The sequence below is a fragment of the Acipenser ruthenus genome, chromosome 1 (assembly GCF_902713425.1).
Source record: "Acipenser ruthenus chromosome 1, fAciRut3.2 maternal haplotype, whole genome shotgun sequence".
Classification (NCBI taxonomy): Eukaryota; Metazoa; Chordata; class Actinopteri; order Acipenseriformes; family Acipenseridae; genus Acipenser; species Acipenser ruthenus.
Genome location: NC_081189.1, coordinates 16763890 through 16784339, shown reverse-complemented (window position 1 = coordinate 16784339; position 20450 = coordinate 16763890). Strand labels below are relative to the sequence as shown.

General features: G+C 38.3%; 1 protein-coding gene across 2 annotated transcripts in view; it reads left to right on the top strand.

Annotated features, from left to right (window-relative positions):
• LOC117403685 (zinc finger SWIM domain-containing protein 6) overlaps positions 1-20450 on the top strand; it is an 83569-nt gene that overhangs the window by 54810 nt on the left and 8309 nt on the right. The window contains exons 5-10 of one of the 2 annotated variants that reach the window (XM_059012568.1): positions 8649-8828; positions 9472-9648; positions 9890-10021; positions 10639-10785; positions 12360-12620; positions 15501-15636. In XM_059012568.1, coding sequence (XP_058868551.1) covers positions 8649-8828; positions 9472-9648; positions 9890-10021; positions 10639-10785; positions 12360-12620; positions 15501-15636 — 1033 coding nt within the window. Of the gene's footprint in view, positions 1-8648; positions 8829-9471; positions 9649-9874; positions 10022-10638; positions 10786-12359; positions 12621-15500; positions 15637-20450 lie in introns of both variants that reach the window. The other variant, XM_059012566.1, reaches the window with a different exon arrangement.

Genomic DNA, 20450 nt, shown 5'->3' with positions numbered 1-20450 from the left:
GGCAGTTGCAATTTACAGGAACCCATTTTCCAGCTCTAAATGGTTAATATCTAGCAAACTGTATTTTCTAAGTATGTGTTAAAGCGTAGCATGGAAGTAAATTACCAGCAGCAAATGCAATTGAGTTGCAATTTTTTTTTTCTGCCTTTCAAGCATTTCAAGGTATGCTGGGCAACCCACTAGAAATTGAAAGTGGTTATTGACCTCCCCCCTCTTCAGCATAGTAGCATTGAATTTCTCTTTTCTTTCTGATCTGAATTGAATTGAATGTGTGGGGTTTGTGTCCTCATTTACATCTGCCTACCCTGAAGTATAGATCATGATTGTTTATGAAGTACGTAAGGGCCACAGAAAAGATCAGCCTTATTTTTTTATTATATATATATATATATATATATATATATATATATATATATATATATATATATATATATATATATATATATATATATAATTTTTTTTTTTTTACTGTAGTGCAGCAGCCCAGTTGCTGGGGGTGAAGGGGGGCTTTAGCAAGGCAGACATGCAGGATACTCATGCGATCTGATCTTATGGATGTGGATGTGGGGGTGGGGGTTGGGGCTGTCGAGACTGAATGCATTGCCTTTCAGGAGGGGTTGCATTGCTGGTTGTTTTGGTATTAAACACTGAGCACAGACAGATGCTGGCATGGAGGAGTAGCAAGAGGCTGATTTTTGTTAGCAAATGGGATCTGCAGTTTAATTTGGTGTTTTCTGTGGGCCTCTGACTGTGAAATGAAATTGCAAGCCCTTTAGCCACACGGATGGCACAGGACTTGAATACCAAAATGTCACATGTTGGCATTCGAGGGCCACTGCGAGCAAGTTTCTTTATTCCGATTTTTCCCTTTCACCCCCCTCCATTTCCTCCAGTATCTACCATTACAGATCATTTGAATATAGGGATTACACTGAAAAAAGAAATGCTCCCTGTTTACCGTTTTACTGCAACTTTAAATGTCCTGTTAGCAAAAGCTAAGTGACATATTCAAGTAGGGTACAAGTGGCAAAGTTAAAGAGAATAAAAAAAATTCAATGCAAAACAAGCATTTTATTGCTTTGCCGTGCGCTGCAAATGAATCATTAGACTTGTCAGCCTTAAAGCAAGCCATAATTGGAGCAGCTACTGTTATCAAAGCTGGTCCGTTCTCATGACAGCTTAATAAAGCTGAAACTGTTAAATTAAATCCCCAATGCTTAATCTGATGAAAGCAGTCAGGTAGAAGAATCTAAGATGAGTGTCTGCTGCATGGCAGAGTGACGGAGCCCAAACAGCTTGTCAACACACAGAGATTACTGTAACAGATTCATCAGCACTCCTGAGATACTGGCAACTCCCACCACAATGAAACTGCTCCTTTGTTTGGGAACAAAAGAATATTTCATTTCTTTTCTGTTTGTTTAATGTATGAATGTATGTACTTTTTGAAACCATTTTTTATCCAGTTTGATTTTGTTTTTGTTTCATGCTGTCCAATGTTCATATTGTATGCTTAATGATGTCCTGAATATGGAAGGAAGATGTTGTGGAAGGCAATTTCCTTTATACTGTAGAAACTACTGCAGGCAGCATCTTACTGTTTTAGCATTGTGTGGTGGGGCCACTATTTAATAAAGAGAGCTGAAGCTGGTTGTATAGAATAGAGGATTACTGTAAATAACAGGTAGTAGGATCTGGATTTATACGTATCCTCTTTACAGTACTGTACACATTTATTTACAGGCCTTTTTATGCAACTCGGTTTTAATCCTGGGTTAAATTGCAAAAAATGAGGGCAAGGCTTTTCTCTACTGACCTAATTGTGCACGGAGAGTGTAAAGGGTAAGCCTGCTGTTCTATGAATATTAGTCTGGCTAAAAAAAAGCATTGTTTGTAACCTTGTCTTGCTATTTGCAGACATTGGGAGAGGCTGCAAACTGTTTTGTATTTTTTTTTTTCTGATGTGGCTTATCTTTATCTCATTCATAATGAATAGTGCCGTGTGGTGCCCACTGTGCTGACAATGCACACTGTTTGGGCTAAGCAAAGAAATAAGGTTGTAGGCTTGATATGGATTATTGAGTGTTTACATATAATCAGTAGGCAGTTTGAGTCGGTCTAGACTGCATCTGAGCTGCATTTCATTCCTTTCTGGCTCGTTTTCTTTTCTTTTGGTCTTGGACATGATAGGCATGGCTTGACCTGAAGGTGCTCTGTAGTAGTATTATTATTATTATTATTATTATTATTATTATTATTATTATTATTATTATTATGTGTTTAAAAATCCAACCTGATGTGTTTGCAGTTCCTCAGAGTTCAATGTGCAGTCAGGTTTTTACAAATAAGGGAGCCAGCAGTGAACTGGGTTTCGTGGTTTTATTTCTCCCCTTGCCACCAGTGCTGCAGGTAATATATTGTATTAATCAGACAGCCAGTGTAAAATGCATGGGGAGTGGTTAAACTATCATACACAATACAATCAGCATGAAGCACATGTCAAGACTAATACATCAAAGATTCATTCTGTAAATGGAATGTATTGGAGCAAAAAAAAAAAAAAAACACATTTGATTGTCATAACCATTTGGGAGAGGCTGTGTGACAGATCTGTTAAATAGATCCATTTTATATATAGTGATGATCCTGTTTTAAAAGGTGAACTTACTTGTACTTGTTTGTTAACCATCACGGCTTATCCTACTCTGCATTAAAATGTATAATTTTATGGGGATGTGGGGTGCATACAGAGCTCTTTGGGGTGTTGGGGATTTTGGGAGGGGGATGGAGATGGCTGTAATACATGTGTTACAATGTTTCTCTCAATCTGTCTTGATATGTATATATAGTGTATGTATGGGGTTGATTTTTAGTGTAATTGTGTTGGGTCCTGAATTGAACATCTCGAAAGCAATTTTCAGTACTTGGTTTAAAAAAATAAAATAAATAAATAAATAAATGTAAGAAACTCAAACGTCTCAAACTACATGCTTACAATGTCTCCCAGGCTTTATGAACGAGTCCTAGTTACCTACCATTATAAAAATATTTCAAGGTTATATGCAAAACGTGTCGTGGTACAAGGTGTTGATTCAGCATGTTTTAGCGTGGAATCCGTGCCAGCACATTTAGATTTAAACCTGAAATAAAAACCACAGACCTTACAGAAATCTCTTCGGCTCTACTCTATGTATTCATGATAAATCAGTCTGCTGAACACAGCTGATGGATAGCACCTATTCCCACTTCTGAACTCGGAAGCACAAAGTTTGGCTTGTAAAAAAGGGATAATGATGAAACCATTCTTTTGAGATGAGCATGCGATTGCTTCCTCTGTTTAATGAATTCACATTCATCTCTGGTGCTGTTAATATCACATCGCAGAGCCCAGCTTGACTTACTTTCCAATTATCTTGTAGGAAAGGTGAGATTTGCATAGCTGCCTGCAATGTTCTGTGTGTCACGTTTTAATACTTTTTCAAGTCAGGACTCAAACCGGTGCACTTTGCATATTAATAATGGTTCGTTTCTAGTTGTCTCTTGTTTGGCCTGCTTGTCTTTGCATTGCATGGTGGTCAAAGAACAGTTCTTGCAAAACTACTGATTAGGAACCAGTGTTTTACAGAGATCCCAGATTTACCTCATGTGTTGTCATTTATAGGTAAGCAAAGTTGTGTACTTTTTAAAGGCAAATATTACATTTTTAATAGCTGTTAACCATGTAACAAGTCCTCAAATAAATGCAATTTTTCTATTTTGACCTAAAGTTTGATTGTCATTAATGACATTGTCTTCCATAACAGTGCAACAGATTTATTAGTATACAACTTAATTTTTATTCATAAAAAACGTCTTTTGAAAAACATAGTAACTTGTCTGTAGAACCCATTGAATCATTTCTTGGATTAGGTTTCATTTGTGGTTGAGCAGTTTAAAACTGACTTTTTTGAATATATAGGTATATAATATGAACATGTAGCCTTCAGCAAATAGTTTATTTCTAAAGAGTGTATTCTCTAATATAAAAGTGGTTCTAGGTTACTTATAAGATGGGTCTTTTTTTGTTTATTTCGTTTTGACGAATGGAGCTTTATTTGAAGCAGCAAATAAATTGGATGTCTTTTAACCTTGCCTCTCTTGTTAAGATGCATTTCCAGTAATGAGCATGCAATGCATGGTGATGTCTTCACACCCAAGTCAACAGTCCCGTGTTATTAAAGTGACAGTTAATGGAAATCTTGCCGTGTGAGAATTGTGTCCTGGGAGGCTTGGTCTACTCCATGGCTTCCCTGTTACTCAGTGCAGCCTGTGTCAAACGCTTGTGCAAATTGTATTCTCTTCTTTCAGACAAAGGGGGGAGGGGTGCGGTGCAGTATTGTCATGAAAATGTGGAAGCAACCGTCCTCTTGGTAGCACTGTAAATGCTAGAAAGGTTTAATACGTTTCTTAAGCAATCAGCATCACTCTGATCTTCCCTGTGTAAGTGCTTCAGCGAGAACAATCTATAAATTAATGCTCGTTAGGATTTCTGTTTAAATCTGATCATCAACTCAATTATGGAAATGTAGTCAGTGTGATTGTGGTGGGGGTGGGGTGGGGGTAATCCAAGTTGGATTGTGGTTCATTGAGACGGTCGTCTGACCTATTTTTGTTTCTTTAACTGTCCGAATGAATATGGAACTTATGTAACAAGACAAGGAAGGGGGCCTAAATGGAGCTTTTATTTCTGGGGAATGACATCGCTTCCTTTCTCTGACCCAGACTGTATCTCACTTTACTGCTAAGTGAATGCTTAATCGATAAACTAGTAATCTGGTTATACATTTTATATTGAATATATATATTTATAACACGGCTTGGAAAAATAACAACATCTGATTGGTTAAACAGCATCACATGACCGTGTGTGTGTGTGTGTGTGTGTGTATGTATGTATGTGTATGTATATGCATATATATATATAATATAATCCTGTATAGCACGGCTTGCATATTATGCGCCGCTTCACACTGAATAAATTACTACACACCAGTACATTCTAAATTCCATGACAAACTACCATTTTATTTATTAGTTTCAAAACCACAGCCAAAAATGAGTGACATTTGACCAATTTCCTTTAATATATTTGGGGATGAAACTCCACATAACTGGTACAACACCAACTTTGAGTGAAAACAGAAGTCCATCTGAAAAAAGAAAAAAAAATGGAAAATAAGTGCACCAGCAAGAGTAGACACGTAACAGTAGATGAGGAACAGCTAAATGAAATAAAAGAAAACAAAGATTGAAAAAACACAAAAAAAACTACAGCATGGGCTGGTTAATGTATTTAAAGGAAAAAATATGGACATTCATTTTATGGAAATAAGTCCAAAAAATCTCAACAACATTAAGGGAATTTTATGCCAGTGCAAGTAATTCAACTGGGTACCAGTATTCAGTCCCCAGTTTTATAACGCTGAGCTGGACTAAATACATATTTTAACAGTAGAAGTTTTAACATCTCTGCTGACAGCGAGTTTAAAACCAGCAATAGAGTATTTCTGTCAGAACATCTCTGCTGACAGTGAGTTTAAAATCAGCAATAATGTATTCCTGTCAGTCAGGCAAACTCTTAGAAAAGCAGGTAAAAACAAGGCCAACCACCCCCCAAATTACCGGCCTGGATTTGAAGTGTCTGCAGGAAATGGAGGCACTGTCCCCTGACACCGCGGTCGGATTGGTGCGTAAAGTCTGGTTCGATCGTCAACTTAATCTGGCACGACTTGGACGCGAGGGTGTCCGACAACTAACAAAAACATCTTTTGAGATCCAAAAGGATGAAAACCTACTGGAATAGGTGTACCTCACATATGAATATATTATAAAATATTATAACAGCAAGAGAACATTCAAAGAGGAGGTTAAATGTCTAAGAGACACAAATGGCAAAATCATAGATGAAGAAAAAAAAATAGCAAATATATTAAATGATTACTTTTCACAGGTTTTTACAAAGGAGGACACAGACAACATGCCCGACATGTCAACCTGTTCCTATCCAATTTTAAATAACTTTAGCATAACAGAGGCAGAAGTGTTAAATGGACTAGGATCTCTTAAAATAAACAAATCCCCTGGGCCAGATGAGATCCTCCCAATAGTACTCAAAGAAATGAAAGAAGTTATTTACAAACCGCTAACCAAGATCACGCAACAGTCTCTTGACACAGGGGTTGTACCGACAGACTGGAAAATAGCAAACGTAATACCGATCCACAAAAAGGGAGACAAAACCGAACCAGGTAACTACAGACCAATAAGCCTGACTTCTATTATATGTAAACTTATGGAAACTATAATAAGATCCAAAATGTAAAATTACCTATATGGTAACAATATCCTGGGAGACAGCCAGCGTGGTTTTAGGAAAGGGAGATCGTGTCTAACTAACCTACTTGACTTTTTTGAGGATGCAACATTGAAAATGGATAACTGCAAAGCATACGACATGGTCTATTTAGATTTCCAGAAAGCTTTTGACAAAGTCCCGCATAGAAGATTAATTCTCAAACTGAACGCAGTAGGGATTCAAGGAAATGCATGCACATGGATTAGGGAGTGGTTAACAGGTAGAAAACAGAAAGTACTGATTAGAGGAGAAACCTCAAAATGGAGTGAGGTAACCAGTGGTGTACCACAGGGATCAGTATTAGGTCCTCTGCTATTCCTAATCTACATTAATGATTTAGGTTCTGGTATAGTAAGCAAACTCGTTAAATTTGCAGACGACACAAAAATAGGAGGAGTGGCAAACACTGTTGAAGCAGCAAAGGTCATTCAAAATGATCTAGACAGCATTCAGAATTGGACAGACACATGGCAAATGAAATTTAATAGAGAATTGTAAAGTATTGCATGCGGGCAATAAAAATGTGCATTATAAATATCATATGGGAGATACTGAAATTGAAGAAGGGAACTATGAAAAAGACCTAGGAGTTTATGTTGACTCAGAAATGTCTTCATCTAGACAATGTGGGGAAGCTATAAAAAAGACTAACAAGATGCTCGGATATATTGTGAGAAGTGTTGAATTTAAATCAAGGGAAAGTAATGTTAAAACTCTACAATGCATTAGTAAGACCTCACCTAGAATATTGTGTTCAGTTCTGGTCACCTCGTTACAAAAAGGATATTGCTGCTCTCGAAAGAGTGCTAAGAAGAGCAACCAGAATTATCCCGGGTTTAAAAGGCATGTCGTATGCAGACAGGCTAAAAGAATTGAATCTATTCAGTCTTGAACAAAGAAGACTATGCGGCGATCTGATTCAAACATTCAAAATCCTAAAAGGTGTAGACAATGTCAACCCAGGGGACTACTTTGACCTGAAAAAAGAAACAAGGACCAGGGGTCATAAATGGAGATTAGATAAAGGGGCATTCAGAACAGAAAATAGGAGGCACTTTTTTACACAGAGAATTGTGAGGGTCTAGAACCAACTCCCCAGTAATGTTGTTGAAGCTGACACCCTGGGATCCTTCAAGAAGCTGCTTGATGAGATTCTGGGATCAATAAGCTACTAACAACCAAACGAGCAAGATGGGCTGAATGGCCTCCTCTCGTTTGCAAACTTTCTTATGTTCTTCTTATGTTCTTATGAGTTCACAAACTCACCTCAAGATCCGGCTTCAGTTTCCATCGCAGCTGCTCCCCTTACTTCCTTAGTGTCATTTGAAACTCCGTCCATCATCACAGTTTGTGCTCAGTACCCTAGTTTCTAGTGAGGTGACACTTCTGATGCAGAAATTCACATGTGCAATTTATTTGTAATAAGCAAACACTGAATTAAATTAAATTAAATTTGGGACTATATTACACTGCGGATGTATACACAATAAAAGTTTCTGGTTTTGTCTTAATTTAAATGTGTTTTAATTATTTTAATTATTTTTCTTCCCACAAATGACAGGAAGCCATGTTATAAGCGGTATAAACCACTTCGGGCCATGCAGTTCCGATGATATATACAACTTCTGGGGTGGTTATATAACTTTTAGCATCAATTGAATCAACACCCATAAGTATAAATTTGCCCGCTATTGTACTTTTTAGAGATATGGTTAAATACACAGAGTTGCTAAATTTTGATGCAGGCACAGAATAAGCTAGGTGAAACACAATGGTGCAACAAAAAAAGCCCATTAGGGGAGCTGTTGAAGCCTGTATGCGCAGACCACATGGTTAATTAACTAATAAAAACATTGAGCAGCTAAACAACACAGACCTGAATGGCTCCACTGCACATCCGCCCTATCAGCCACAGGGGTCACTGGTGCACGGTGAACCGTGGATTGCCCTGCCGACCTAAGCCTTCCCTACCCGGGCAGTGCTCTGCCAATTGTGCGCCGCCCCCTAGAAATCCCTGGTCACGGTCGGCAATGACACAGCCTGGACTCAAACCTGTGATCTTCAGGCTATAGGGCGCATCCTGCACTCCATGCGGAGCGCCTTTACTGGATGCGCTATTTGTCTTATTTGAAATAAAAAATGTTCTGAATACATTTCCATGTGTCCTACACTACCTGGGCTCCAGTCCTAGGAATGACCCTGGAATTTGGTTCATTCATTCTTCCATTTCTAACATGCCTCTCCCTTTACCTAGGTGCCCTGTGGATGTGTATAGTCTTAAATCCTCACTGCAAGCCGGAACAGAAGACATGCTGGCTGAAGCAGCTGAAAAAGTGGAACAGTGTGGATGTTTGTCCCTGGGAAGATGGAAACCATGGAAATGAGCTGCCCAATTTAACCAATGCCTTGCCTCAGGGTGCAAATGCTAACCAAGGTGAGCTAAGTGTGGAAAATGAGTTATTTAATCAAGTCTCCGACACATTGTGCTAATGCAGCTTTTATTAGCCTTTGTTGCGTAAATGGATAGGTCTTAATAACCCTACATGATTCATAGAGCATGTAATATCGTACATTAAACCGAAACTTTGTTGGAGTTTTTATCTGAAAGTAAATGACGAATAACCCCAAATCTTGCATTACATGGTTTGGAAAAATTGTGATCTGCTGTCATTGTTTTACTTAAACACATGTTATATTCATTTGTATATATATGTGTATATCTAGCTGTCAATTAAATTAAACTTTTTAAAACACAGGGACCACAAATCCATTATTTCATCTGTATACATGCATATGCAATAGTTTTCTTCTTGGGCAAACAAGCTGAATTTATTGGGGCATTTCACACTATTTAGATAAGAAAAGAAAAAGGAGAAATGCACGCTGGAGTGTCAGTTTTGAAGCACTGGTTACTAAATAACTTAGGCTGATAGAAAATCCTCCATATTAAATGCTTTCTCTATCTATAAATAAAAGTGTCAACTAAAAATAGAAAAGAGGTGTTAGTTTAATTATCTAATTAAGCATTATTTATAAAAACAAACTTGAAGTGCCTCCTTATTTCTCCTCAACACCAGATTTAGCTAGCAGGCCTCACCGGACTGTTTTCACACGAGCCATCGAAGCGTGCGATCTCCATTGGCAGGACAGCCACTTGCAGCACATTATCAGCAGTGACCTCTACACCAACTACTGTTACCATGACAACACTGAAACTTCACTCTTTGACACTCGCGGTTGGCCCCTGTGGCACGGTAAGAAGCTAAACCGGAAAGACGTTTTGAATGACTTGCCTCTTTGTCCATGTTTACAATAACATTTAAAAAATGTGGGGGAGGGGGTACTGAACATTAAAGGGCTCTGCCAGTAGCTGATTCTGTTGAACGACTGGGGGTGAAAAAAAGTGTTTACAATTTTGCACAGAAATGTTCTTTGTTCAAAGCCAATGCTTCATGGTTTTCCTCTCATTCACTGTCACAGAACATGTCCCCACAGCTTGTGCGAGAGTGGATGCACTGAGATCTCACGGTTACCCCAGAGAAGCACTGAGGCTGGCAATCGGTATTGTCAACACCTTACGACGGCAACAGCAGAAACAGCTGGAGATGTTCCGAGGACACAAGAAAGGTAGACAGATAGCATTGAGAAAAGTGCACACGGGTGGATTTTTTTATGTTAATTTTATTCCACAGCTTCACATTGCAAAAATAAGTCATTTTATTGCTATTACGTAGCTTCCTATAAGTGTGTACACCTTTAACAAACTTTTTGGTATTACTAGATAGAGAACTAAGATTTGAAACTCTCTTTTAACTTAAGTAGCACTGATACATTTAAGTTACTGGAATTCTAGTTAATTCCAGTTATTCACTGTTGAATGAATGAATGCTCATAGACAGGTAGTGTATAAATCGAAATCTATTATACACTTGAAAATTCACAGCAATGTTGGAATACAGAGGATACGCAATGGCTCTGAGTGGTTAACGCAAAAATATTCCCAAAGTGAGGTAAGACATAAACAGGAGCTCAAGCGTGGTGCTTACCCACGTAGGACCATTGTGCTGCCTGTCTGTACCACACATAGTTAAGTGTTTACTCATTGTGCTAGATTTAATGAAGTCTTTTTCGTTTTACTAATTACACATCGCCATTGCTGTGGGGAACTCTGAATTCAAAGCTTGGCAAAGACGCTTGGTGTTTTACTGTTTACTGACGAACAGTCCCCCTTTGTTTTATTTCAGAGCTTCTTCATAAAGGGATAACCTCAATCACCAATCTAGAGGGCTGGGTCGGCCACCCCCTGGATCCCATTGGCACTCTCTTTAGCACTCTGATGGAGACGTGCAGAGAGGATGAGGACTGCACTCCCGGCTTTTCTAACTTTACAGGTGATTTCCTGCAGTGCCAGGGTGTCAATATTAGAATGTGGCAGTTCATTGAATGACAGTGGTTGATTTTGGGTTTCCCAGTTTTGACTAGGCAATAGGGACACAGGTTTAACACATTGGTGATGATGGGAAGGCACTGCTAGCTGTTCCCCCTCTGTCTTCCCAGCAGGCACCACTGGACTGGGGGTTCAGGAGTTGTGCAGTAGGGGAAGGGGAATGAACAGAGGAAACTGAATTTCATCTTTTGATCTGCCTTGTGCATTTTTAATGCTTTTTAATTTTAATGTTTTTTGTTCTTATTTCTTATTCATGATGTTTGATTGAAGATATGACTATCACAATCTACTTACAGTTCTGCAATTACATATTATTACAGCCTTTAGGCTGTCCTGTGCCAATTGATACACAGAGCTGACACAGGCATCCTTTTACTTGTTGCTCCGCAGCACCCTTCTCACTCCGTCCCTAGTGATTCGCATTTTCCGCTGGGCTTTTCAGTTCATGGCTGTCCTTTTTAATTCAATCTGCTTTTTGTTTTTTACTTGGCGCCCTGATTTGGAAGTGGTCTCTTCCATCTCTGTATTTCTTTCCATGGCAGTTGATCTGATTCTTTTCTGGATCTGGTTTATTGAATATTTCCTGTTCCAAACTCTTCTGTTGAAAATTGGTCAAAAGCATTTGGCTGCTTTTTTTTCAAAATGTGTTTCTGCTGTATTCCTACTTGCAGTTTTGCTTGTGTCTTCATCATATTGTTTGAAATGAAATTGGAAATGGTTGTGTGTCTTTCTGTGATGAAGGACTATACATTTTAAAGGGAAAAAAAAACTACTGTGACTCCAAGAAACAAAAGCTTATTGACCCAATACCACAGATAGCTACACATTACACGTTTTCCACACAGCTGTGGTGAGTGGCATTTGCACAATTGATTTTAAGTAAGGTCTTATTTGGCTTTCTGAATTAGGTAGAAAAGCAAACTTGGAAGCTTTAATATTTTATCACAGGAAATTAAATTCCTTATCAAGCTTACATCCTCAACAAGATCGAGCAAAAAAAACAAGGTCTTCTAAGAAACTGGGCCTTTTTAAAAAAAAAAACCCAAAAAACACTAACAATAAAATAAACACTAACAATAAAATAAACTGAATTAAAATAGATCCCCTTTTTAACTTTTAACTGTTTACTGCCGTGGGTATGTTTCCTTACCAATTTAGTGTCTGTTTTGTCATTGTTAAATATATTGCACATGCAAATAAATACAAATTGTATTACAGCATTAATTATTACATAATGCGCATCATAGTCAAACAACATACAGAAAGTGGTGTGCCTGGTTCAAAATGAGATCCTTCAAAATGCATTCAAACATGATGGGACATTACATACTGTTGGTACATACTCTAGTTTTAGTTACCTTGATACATAGTGTGTAGTGGTTTACCTGACTAAATTTAGAAATTTCTGTTGCATGTACAGGTGATAACCATTAGACTGCAAACCACATACGTTCACCATACAAGTACCAACGGTATGTCATCATTGACTCTGCTTTGTATTGGTTGGTGGTGTTTCAGGTACCATGGGGCAGTCCAAGTCTCTGGACTACCAGCACTTCCCAATGCACCGGTTCCTCGAGGAGGGCGAGTCCTACCTGACGCTGGCAGTGGAGATCGCACTCATAGGCTTGGGGCAGCAGCGGATCATGCCCGATGGCCTGTATGCGCAGGAGAAGGTGTGTCGCAACGAAGAGCAGCTCATCGCCAAGCTGCAGGAAATCGACCTCGACGACACACTGGTCAAGATTTTCCGAAAACAAGCCGTCTTCCTTTTAGAAGGTAACTTGGAAGCTGTTCGGTGTTTTTTTTTATTTTTACCATTAAAATGTTGGGAAGCCAGTCCTGCCCGGTCCCAAGTGACTCGGTTAATATCCATTTCACCAGGGGAATTATCTCCGTTTAGTCACCAGCAGACATCTGTCCACGTTCCCCTGACTCAACCATGCAGCTTGAAACCAGTGGGGGCGTAGCATTAAATAGGAGATGGAATGGAAAGAAACAGCCCCCCTTGTTCAGCATTGAGATGACTTGGTGGAAGCGCTCGAGCCCCCCTTCCTTGTTTGTATATCAAGCTTACAATGTTAAAAGCAAAAATGTGTGACAAAGGTGTAGGGTGTGGTGGCAGAGTGCAGACTTACCTCCAGAAGAGTCAGCTGACACAGTGGCGAGTCTTTAGCGGATGTATAGACCAGGTGCAGCAGAGATGAGACCAGCACTACGCTTTCCCGCATTGCATTCCCAAAGTGTCTCATCCCGAGCCTGGAAGGGACCACCCACTGCAGGGTCAAAGAATAATCGAGTTCCCATGCTTATTCAATCCAGGGTCTCCCTCGAGCAAAGCCCGACAGTGCGTGGAACGCGGCAGTGGCTTTGTGATGTGGTCCACAGTCATAGCATGCTCCAGTTGAAAATAATTTAATTCTAGAGAAGAAAGTCTGCACATATGGTTGATAGTAATTCTTTCAGCACTGTTAAGAGTAGAGCTGCAGTTTTATCTGGTTGAAATAAATGAATACATTTGTTCAAATAATAGTTCATCATTATTTGGATAATAGCCATAGACATTATTTAAAATTACAGATGACAGTTTTCACCTATCATAGCATTCATTAATTGAAAATGGAACATAGTTAACTTAAACACAGTTATTCAATACTAAACATTGGAAGATATTGGAACGTGATTTATACTTTTAAAATCTGGAACCACATGGACTTAATGAAACATTAGATCTAAATCAGTGTCTCCTAAAAATGTTAAATGCTTTAAAAATCAGATAATTAATCTTTGTATGCCAACTTGAATCTTCAGGTGGCAGGGGTTGAGAATCACATTCCAATGTCTTCCAATCTTTAGTGTGTGTGTGTGTCTATATACAGTGCCTTGCAAAAGTATTCAGACCCCTGACCAATTCTCTCATCTTACTGAATTACAAATGGTACATTGAAATTTCGTTCTGTTTGATATTTTATTTTAAAACACTGAAACTCAAAATCAATTGGGAAATATTTTTAAGAAAAATAAAAAACTGAAATATCTTGCTTGAATAAGTATTCAACTCCTGTGCTGTGGAAGCTCCCAGTTTACACTGATGAAAGAAATTGCCCTAACGAGGACACAATTACCTTACCATTGGCCTCCACCTGTGAACCATTAAAGTTGCTGTCACATTTTCTGGATAAAAACCCCACTGTTGAAGGATCATTGGTCAGGCTGTGAATCTGAAGGAAAATGAAGACCAAAGAACATTCTACAGAAGTTAGAGATAAAGTAATACAAATGCATAGATTAGGGAAAGGGTACCAAATAATATCCAAGTGTTTGGATATCCCAGTGAGCACAGTTGGATCAATAATCAGGAAGTGGAAGCTGCATCACACCACCCAGGCACTGCCAAGAAAAGGCCGTCCCTCAAAAGTCAGCGCTCAAGCAAGGAGACTTGTGAGAGAAGCCACAGAGAGGCCAACAGTCACTTTGAAGGAGCTACAGAGTTCAGTGGCTGGGAGTGGAGTAATGGTGCACCAGTCAACCATATCAAGAGCTCTGCATAACACTGGCCTGTATGGGAGGGTGGCAAGAAAGAAGCCGTTACTCAAAAAGTACCATCTGAAAGCACGTCTGGAGTTTGCCAGAAAGCATGAGAGTGACCCAGCCGCGATGTGGGAAAAGGTTTTGTGGTCATATGAGACCAAGATAGAGCTTTTTGGCCAAAACTCAAAGCGCTATGTGTGGCGCAAACCTAACACTGCCCATGCCTCAAGACACACCATCCCTACAGTGAAGCATGGTGGTGGCAGCATCATGCTGTGGGGATGCTTCTCGTCAGCAGGGACTGGGCATCTTGTTAAAATTGAGGGAAGACTGGATGGAGCAAAATACAGGGAAATACTGCAAGAGAACCTGCTTCAGTCTGCTAAAAAACTGAAGCTTGGGAGGAAATTCCCCTTTCAGCAGGACAATGATCCCAAGCACAAGGCCAAAGCAACTTTGGAGTGGCTCAAGAACAAAAAGGTGAATGTCCTACAGTGGCCCAGTCAAAGTCCTGATCTTAATCCCATTGAGAATCTGTGGCACTATTTGAAAATTGCAGTCCACAAGCATCGTCCAACCAACCTGAACAACCTGGAGCAAATCTGCAAAGAAGAATGGGCCAATATCACTCCGACACTGTCTGCAAAGCTGGTACATACTTACTTACCCCAAAAGACTTAAAGCTGTTATTGCAGCGAAAGGTGGCTCTACCAGATATTAATGTGTGGGGGTTGAATACTTATGCAAACAAGATATTTCAGTTTTTTATTTTTCTTAAAAATATTTCCCAACATAAAACCAATGTCACCTTACAATAATTGATTTTGAGTTTCAGTGTTTTAAAATAAAATATCAAACAGAACAAAATTTCAATGTATCATTTGTAATTCAGTAATATGAGAGAATTGGTCAGGGGTCTGAATACTTTTGCAAGGCACTGTATATGTGTATGTATGTATGATATAGATAGATATATATATATATATATATATATATATATATATACACACACACACACATATATATATATATATATATATATATATATATATATATATGTATGTATGTATGTATATATGTATATGTGTGTGTATATATAAAATTTGATTTTCCTCATTTGTTTGACAGGTGGGCCATACAGTGGTCTTGGGGAGCTCATTTACAGAGAGAGCGTTCCAATGCACACCTTTGCCAAGTATCTCTTCACCTCTCTCCTACCTCATGATGCTGAATTGGCATACAAAATTGCACTGAGAGCAATGCGGTAAGTATTTACACTTCAAACATGAGGGGGAGGGGGTGCAGGGGAGGGGAGGGGGTGTTTTCCTGGCACAGCATGAGATTGATTGAAATTGAATCAAAAGCATTTTTTTTTTCTTAGGGAGAGTGAATGCAGCAGGGAGTTGGAATGAGTTATTTACATTTTAGTAGGAAAAATTCCTTTTGGCCTATCAAAGCAGGCACTTTTAATTTAGAAACGGGAATACTTTTCATCTGAAATTCTGGTTCAGGGGGACTATTTGGGGGCAATGTTTAATCACAAAGCAGCCTCTGCTGAAACCTCGCTAAATAATTCATTGGATTCGAAAATGAGATTTTAGAAAAATGTGTGAATAATAAATACGTAACATTGGATCTAATTCAGGGTCTACAAATCTGAGGCAATTTTTACATTTAATGCCGCTTTGTGTTCTGCAATTCATCACCATAGAAGCGGTGGTGAAACAAACAGATTGTAAAGATGTATTGCTGATATTAGATGTTTTAAAGCTCTATAGTGTCACCAGGGAGACTGCTGGCAACATTTGTTACAGGGGACATGTTTATTTTTGTTTTTCTTGGCAGTTTCTGTATGGCCATTTTCTTTTCTTTTTTTTTCTTTTTTATTACCTGCTAATGTCTACCCCCTCAGCCTCTTAAAATACTCACAGCGCATTTAACAAAAACAAAGTGACAGGCCGCTAGGTCTTTTTCATGTTCATAAAACCAAGTATTAAAAACTGTCAGTAATATATATATATATATATATATATATATATATATACACACACACACACACACAGTGCTCCCTCGCTGTAAGTCTGTCGGTTATAACGCGCCTCGGCTGTAACGCTCCTACAGCATGTCCCCGAATTCCCTACACTAGTGATTCATGCAATATTTCTACAGTAAATACAGTACCGGTGTTGTTCAAACTATAAACAACTTCTCAGTCTAACTTCTGTTTCTGTCTCTCCCTTTTGATACAGTATCTGAACTGAAGAAAAGCTGCGCTGGCACTTTATAACACAGACATCTTATTCAGCATTCGTTTTATAACTAAATAAATATTAGGCCTGTTACGTGGTTATCTTTTTTAATGTATTTACTTTTTTGCTGCGAGAGGAGCTGCGGCTTTCTGTGGGAGACGAGTCGTTTCAGCTTCGCTTCAGCCCCGTTCCGGCAGCCAAACCCATTCCCTCTTCCCCTCTCCAGACCCGCTCTCCTCGCATTTGGTTTGATTGTCTGCCGCTTCGAACTGAACTCCCGACCGCCGTTTAGCCAAGCTATTTATAGTTTAAAAACTGCTAATTAAAATGATCCACGAGTGGGAATGTTCCCTTTTTTTTTTTTTTTTTTTTAAGTTACATGGTGCTTTATGCACGGTTAATTCACAGAAAGTTACATTTTTGCTTCACTATATGTGCATTATAGAGAGGGAGTTATTTTATTTTGTATTTTAGTCAGATGTGTGTTGTCCCATCCCCTCCCCCTTTTATAACGCTCTTCAGTTATAACGCTCATATTGTGTGTTCCCCCAGGCCCGCGTTATAGTGAGGGAGCTATGTATGTATGTATATGTATGTATGTATGTATGTATGTCTTTTTTTTATTTGTTTGTTTTTTGTGAGTACTTCTTAACAACATTTTCCCAGGAGCCAGTCCTGTCCCAGAGACTTTAATGTTAATGGCATTCTGATATTAGCAACTGCACGCCACTTAAAGACAACTTTATTACTAGTTGCCAGTGCTACAGAGCACACTTGCATGATTTATGCACATACTTCATGCAGCTTTTATAACACACTGACTTCACAACTGCGTATTTCTGTCAGACTGAGGCAGAATCGTGAATTTGAAACTGGCTACGAAGCTGCACTCAAAGTTGAGATGGATTTACAGCAGGAGGTGGTACATTGTAAAAAGCAGACAACGTTGGACAATTTCTTATTTTAAAAGCGTGTTCTTTCGAATTGATTGCAGGTACAACACATTTTTATGTTTGCTTTACTCATTGTAAGGACAGTTGCAGTACATTGTTGTGTAGTCCTATTTAAGCCTACTCCTTTTTTTGTGTTTGTTTGTTACACACGCGTGAAGTAAACAGTTCTATGTTTGGGTATTTCGTGTTTTTCATGTTCATTTTTAACATGTAACATTTAAAACACATCTATTTCAGTGCCATACAACTACAGTATATAAGAACATAAGAAAGTTTACAAACGAAAGGAGGCCATTCGGCCCATCTTGCTCGTTTTGGTTGTTAGTAGCTTATTGATCTCAGAATCTCATCAAGCAGCTTCTTAAAGGATCCCAGGGTGTCAGCTTCAAAAACAACATAATACTCCAATTCTGCCGTCACATAATTAGAATGGGCCAGAATATTGAATAAAATGGCATACTATTTAACAAAATAAAATAATAATAATACGTCATCCATTGTACAGTATCAGTGTAGATATTCTGTATTCACTATGTTTAAAAAGCAAACCAGAAACTTACACAAATCATTTTCAAAGAAGCACTGCTCAATTTCTACATGATATCTTGTGCTCCAGATTTGCGCTTCTATTCTGTATTTTGAGGGAAAAGTTACAAGAAATTATTTATTCAGCATTTTTTTTTTTTTTTTTTGCAAAACTCCAAAATGATAATTTCAAAAGTATTCATACCCTGACAAGGAAAATGAAATTTAATAGCTAGTTGAGGCACCTTTTAGCAATAATAACCTCTTTTAAACGATTAGGATAATTGTCAATGAGCTTATGGCATGATTCTTTAGGGATTTTTGACCATTCTTCAACGCAAAACTGTTCCAGTTCATTCAAATTCTGAGGACTTCTCTTGTGCTCATCCGCCTTCAACTCATACCAAAGATTCTCAATCAAATTTAGATTGGAACTTTGACCAGGCCATTCTAGAACCTTGATTTTATTCTTCTTTAACCATTCTGAAGTAGATTTTGATGTGTGCTTTTAGATCGTTATTGTGTTGGAACCTCCAGTTGCGCTTTTAAAAAAAGTTTTGTAGCGGAGGGTTTCAGATGATTGACCAGTATCTTTTGGTATGCTATGGAATCCATTTTACCATGTGTTGGAACTAAATTTCCTGTGCCATTTGAGGAAAAACAGCCCCATAAAAGGATATTACCACCTCCATGCTTGACAGTAGGTATGGTGTTTTTTTTTTGTTTTTTTTACGCAACGACTATCAGCGTGACCAAATAGCTGGATTTTTGTTTCATCATTCCACAAAACCTTTGACCAGAACTCGTATCCATCATTCAAATGCCGTTTTGCAAACTTCAAGTGATTGTCGATTGACGTTTTCCTAAGAGTGGCTTTTTCCTTGGCCTGCGACCATTGAGACCTTCACCATGCAATACTCGACCTGTGGTTGAAATGGAAACCCCAGTCCCACTTGCAGCCAGTTCACTTTGAATATCTTTGGCAGTCAATCTTGGATTGATATTAACCTTCTTCTCAATTCTTCTACTTATTCTTTTTGATAATAGTAACAGTAGTTGAAATTGGGATACGCAAATGCTTGGAAATCTTGTATCCTTCTCCAGCTTTGACAATACATAATTTTCTGCCTAAGGTCTTCACTTTACTTTTTTTTCATATTGACTTATTGGTAATGACAGCACTCATCCTATGCCTAACCCTTTTATACTCTCTAAGAATGTTCACCTACAATCCAGCATTTTCTAGACTTTTCTAGAATTAGGTTCTGCATTATCAGATTGAAATTTCTAGCACCTTGTAGACAATACTATCATAGCATCAACGGGTATGAATACCATTGAATTAGCATTTTGGAGTTTTGCAAAAAGATTGCATAAATAAATCACTGCATAAATAAATCTATTTCTTGTAATTTTTTTTTTTTTTTTTCTCCCCTCAAAGATTTTTCCTAAAATTCTTTGAGAAATTTATAGAAATTAAATTCATTGGGGTATGTAAACCTTTGACTACAACTGTGTGTGTGTGTGGATGGATGGATGGATGGATGGACTGAAGAGGAGGGCTGTAGTGGAAAATAATTGCCCCCGAGGGAAGACTATTGTTACTGCAGGCTGAAGGCATTGCACCCTGGAGGTAACAATGGTCTTCCCAAGGGCCATTTAATATTCCACTATGAGCTGAGTCTGCAGAATATATTTAATATATGAATCAGTCAAGAAAATAAGCAAGGCAAGGTTGGGTAGTAAATACGACAGCATATGTAAATTAATTAAATAAATAACATAAATTAAATAAATAACAGAAAATGTTTTGAAGTTCATACCGCATAGTTCTCAAAGTCTTTTTGGCATACAGTTCTCTTTCTGGCTGTCTGCTGCATAATACAGTTTATATCCCCGGCGTCATTTGTTTACATTGTTGAGGTGAATTTGTTTGAATTTCAGAAAGTCAGGCGACATGTTAATCACCATTTTAGGGTTTGGAGCATCTTTTATAGTATGTTTTGTAATTCATTTTCTGTTAAGTCGCAGAATTGCCTTTCAGCAGTTTGTTCACATTCAGCCATTTTCCCTTGTTGTGAGGAGTGGAAATGAAGGGCGTTCCTTTGAAAAGAGGCGGGACTGACAGTGAACCAATGACATGTCAGAGGGAGACTATTGCCCGGTGGTGTAAGGATGTTAGGGCAATAGTTCAATCAATTTTTTCTCCTATGATGAGATGTCAACCAATCACAGGCCATAATTTCCAAGTACTGATTTTATATATATATATATATATATATATATATATATATATATATATATATATATATATATATATATATAATATATATATAGGGGTTGTAGGGAGA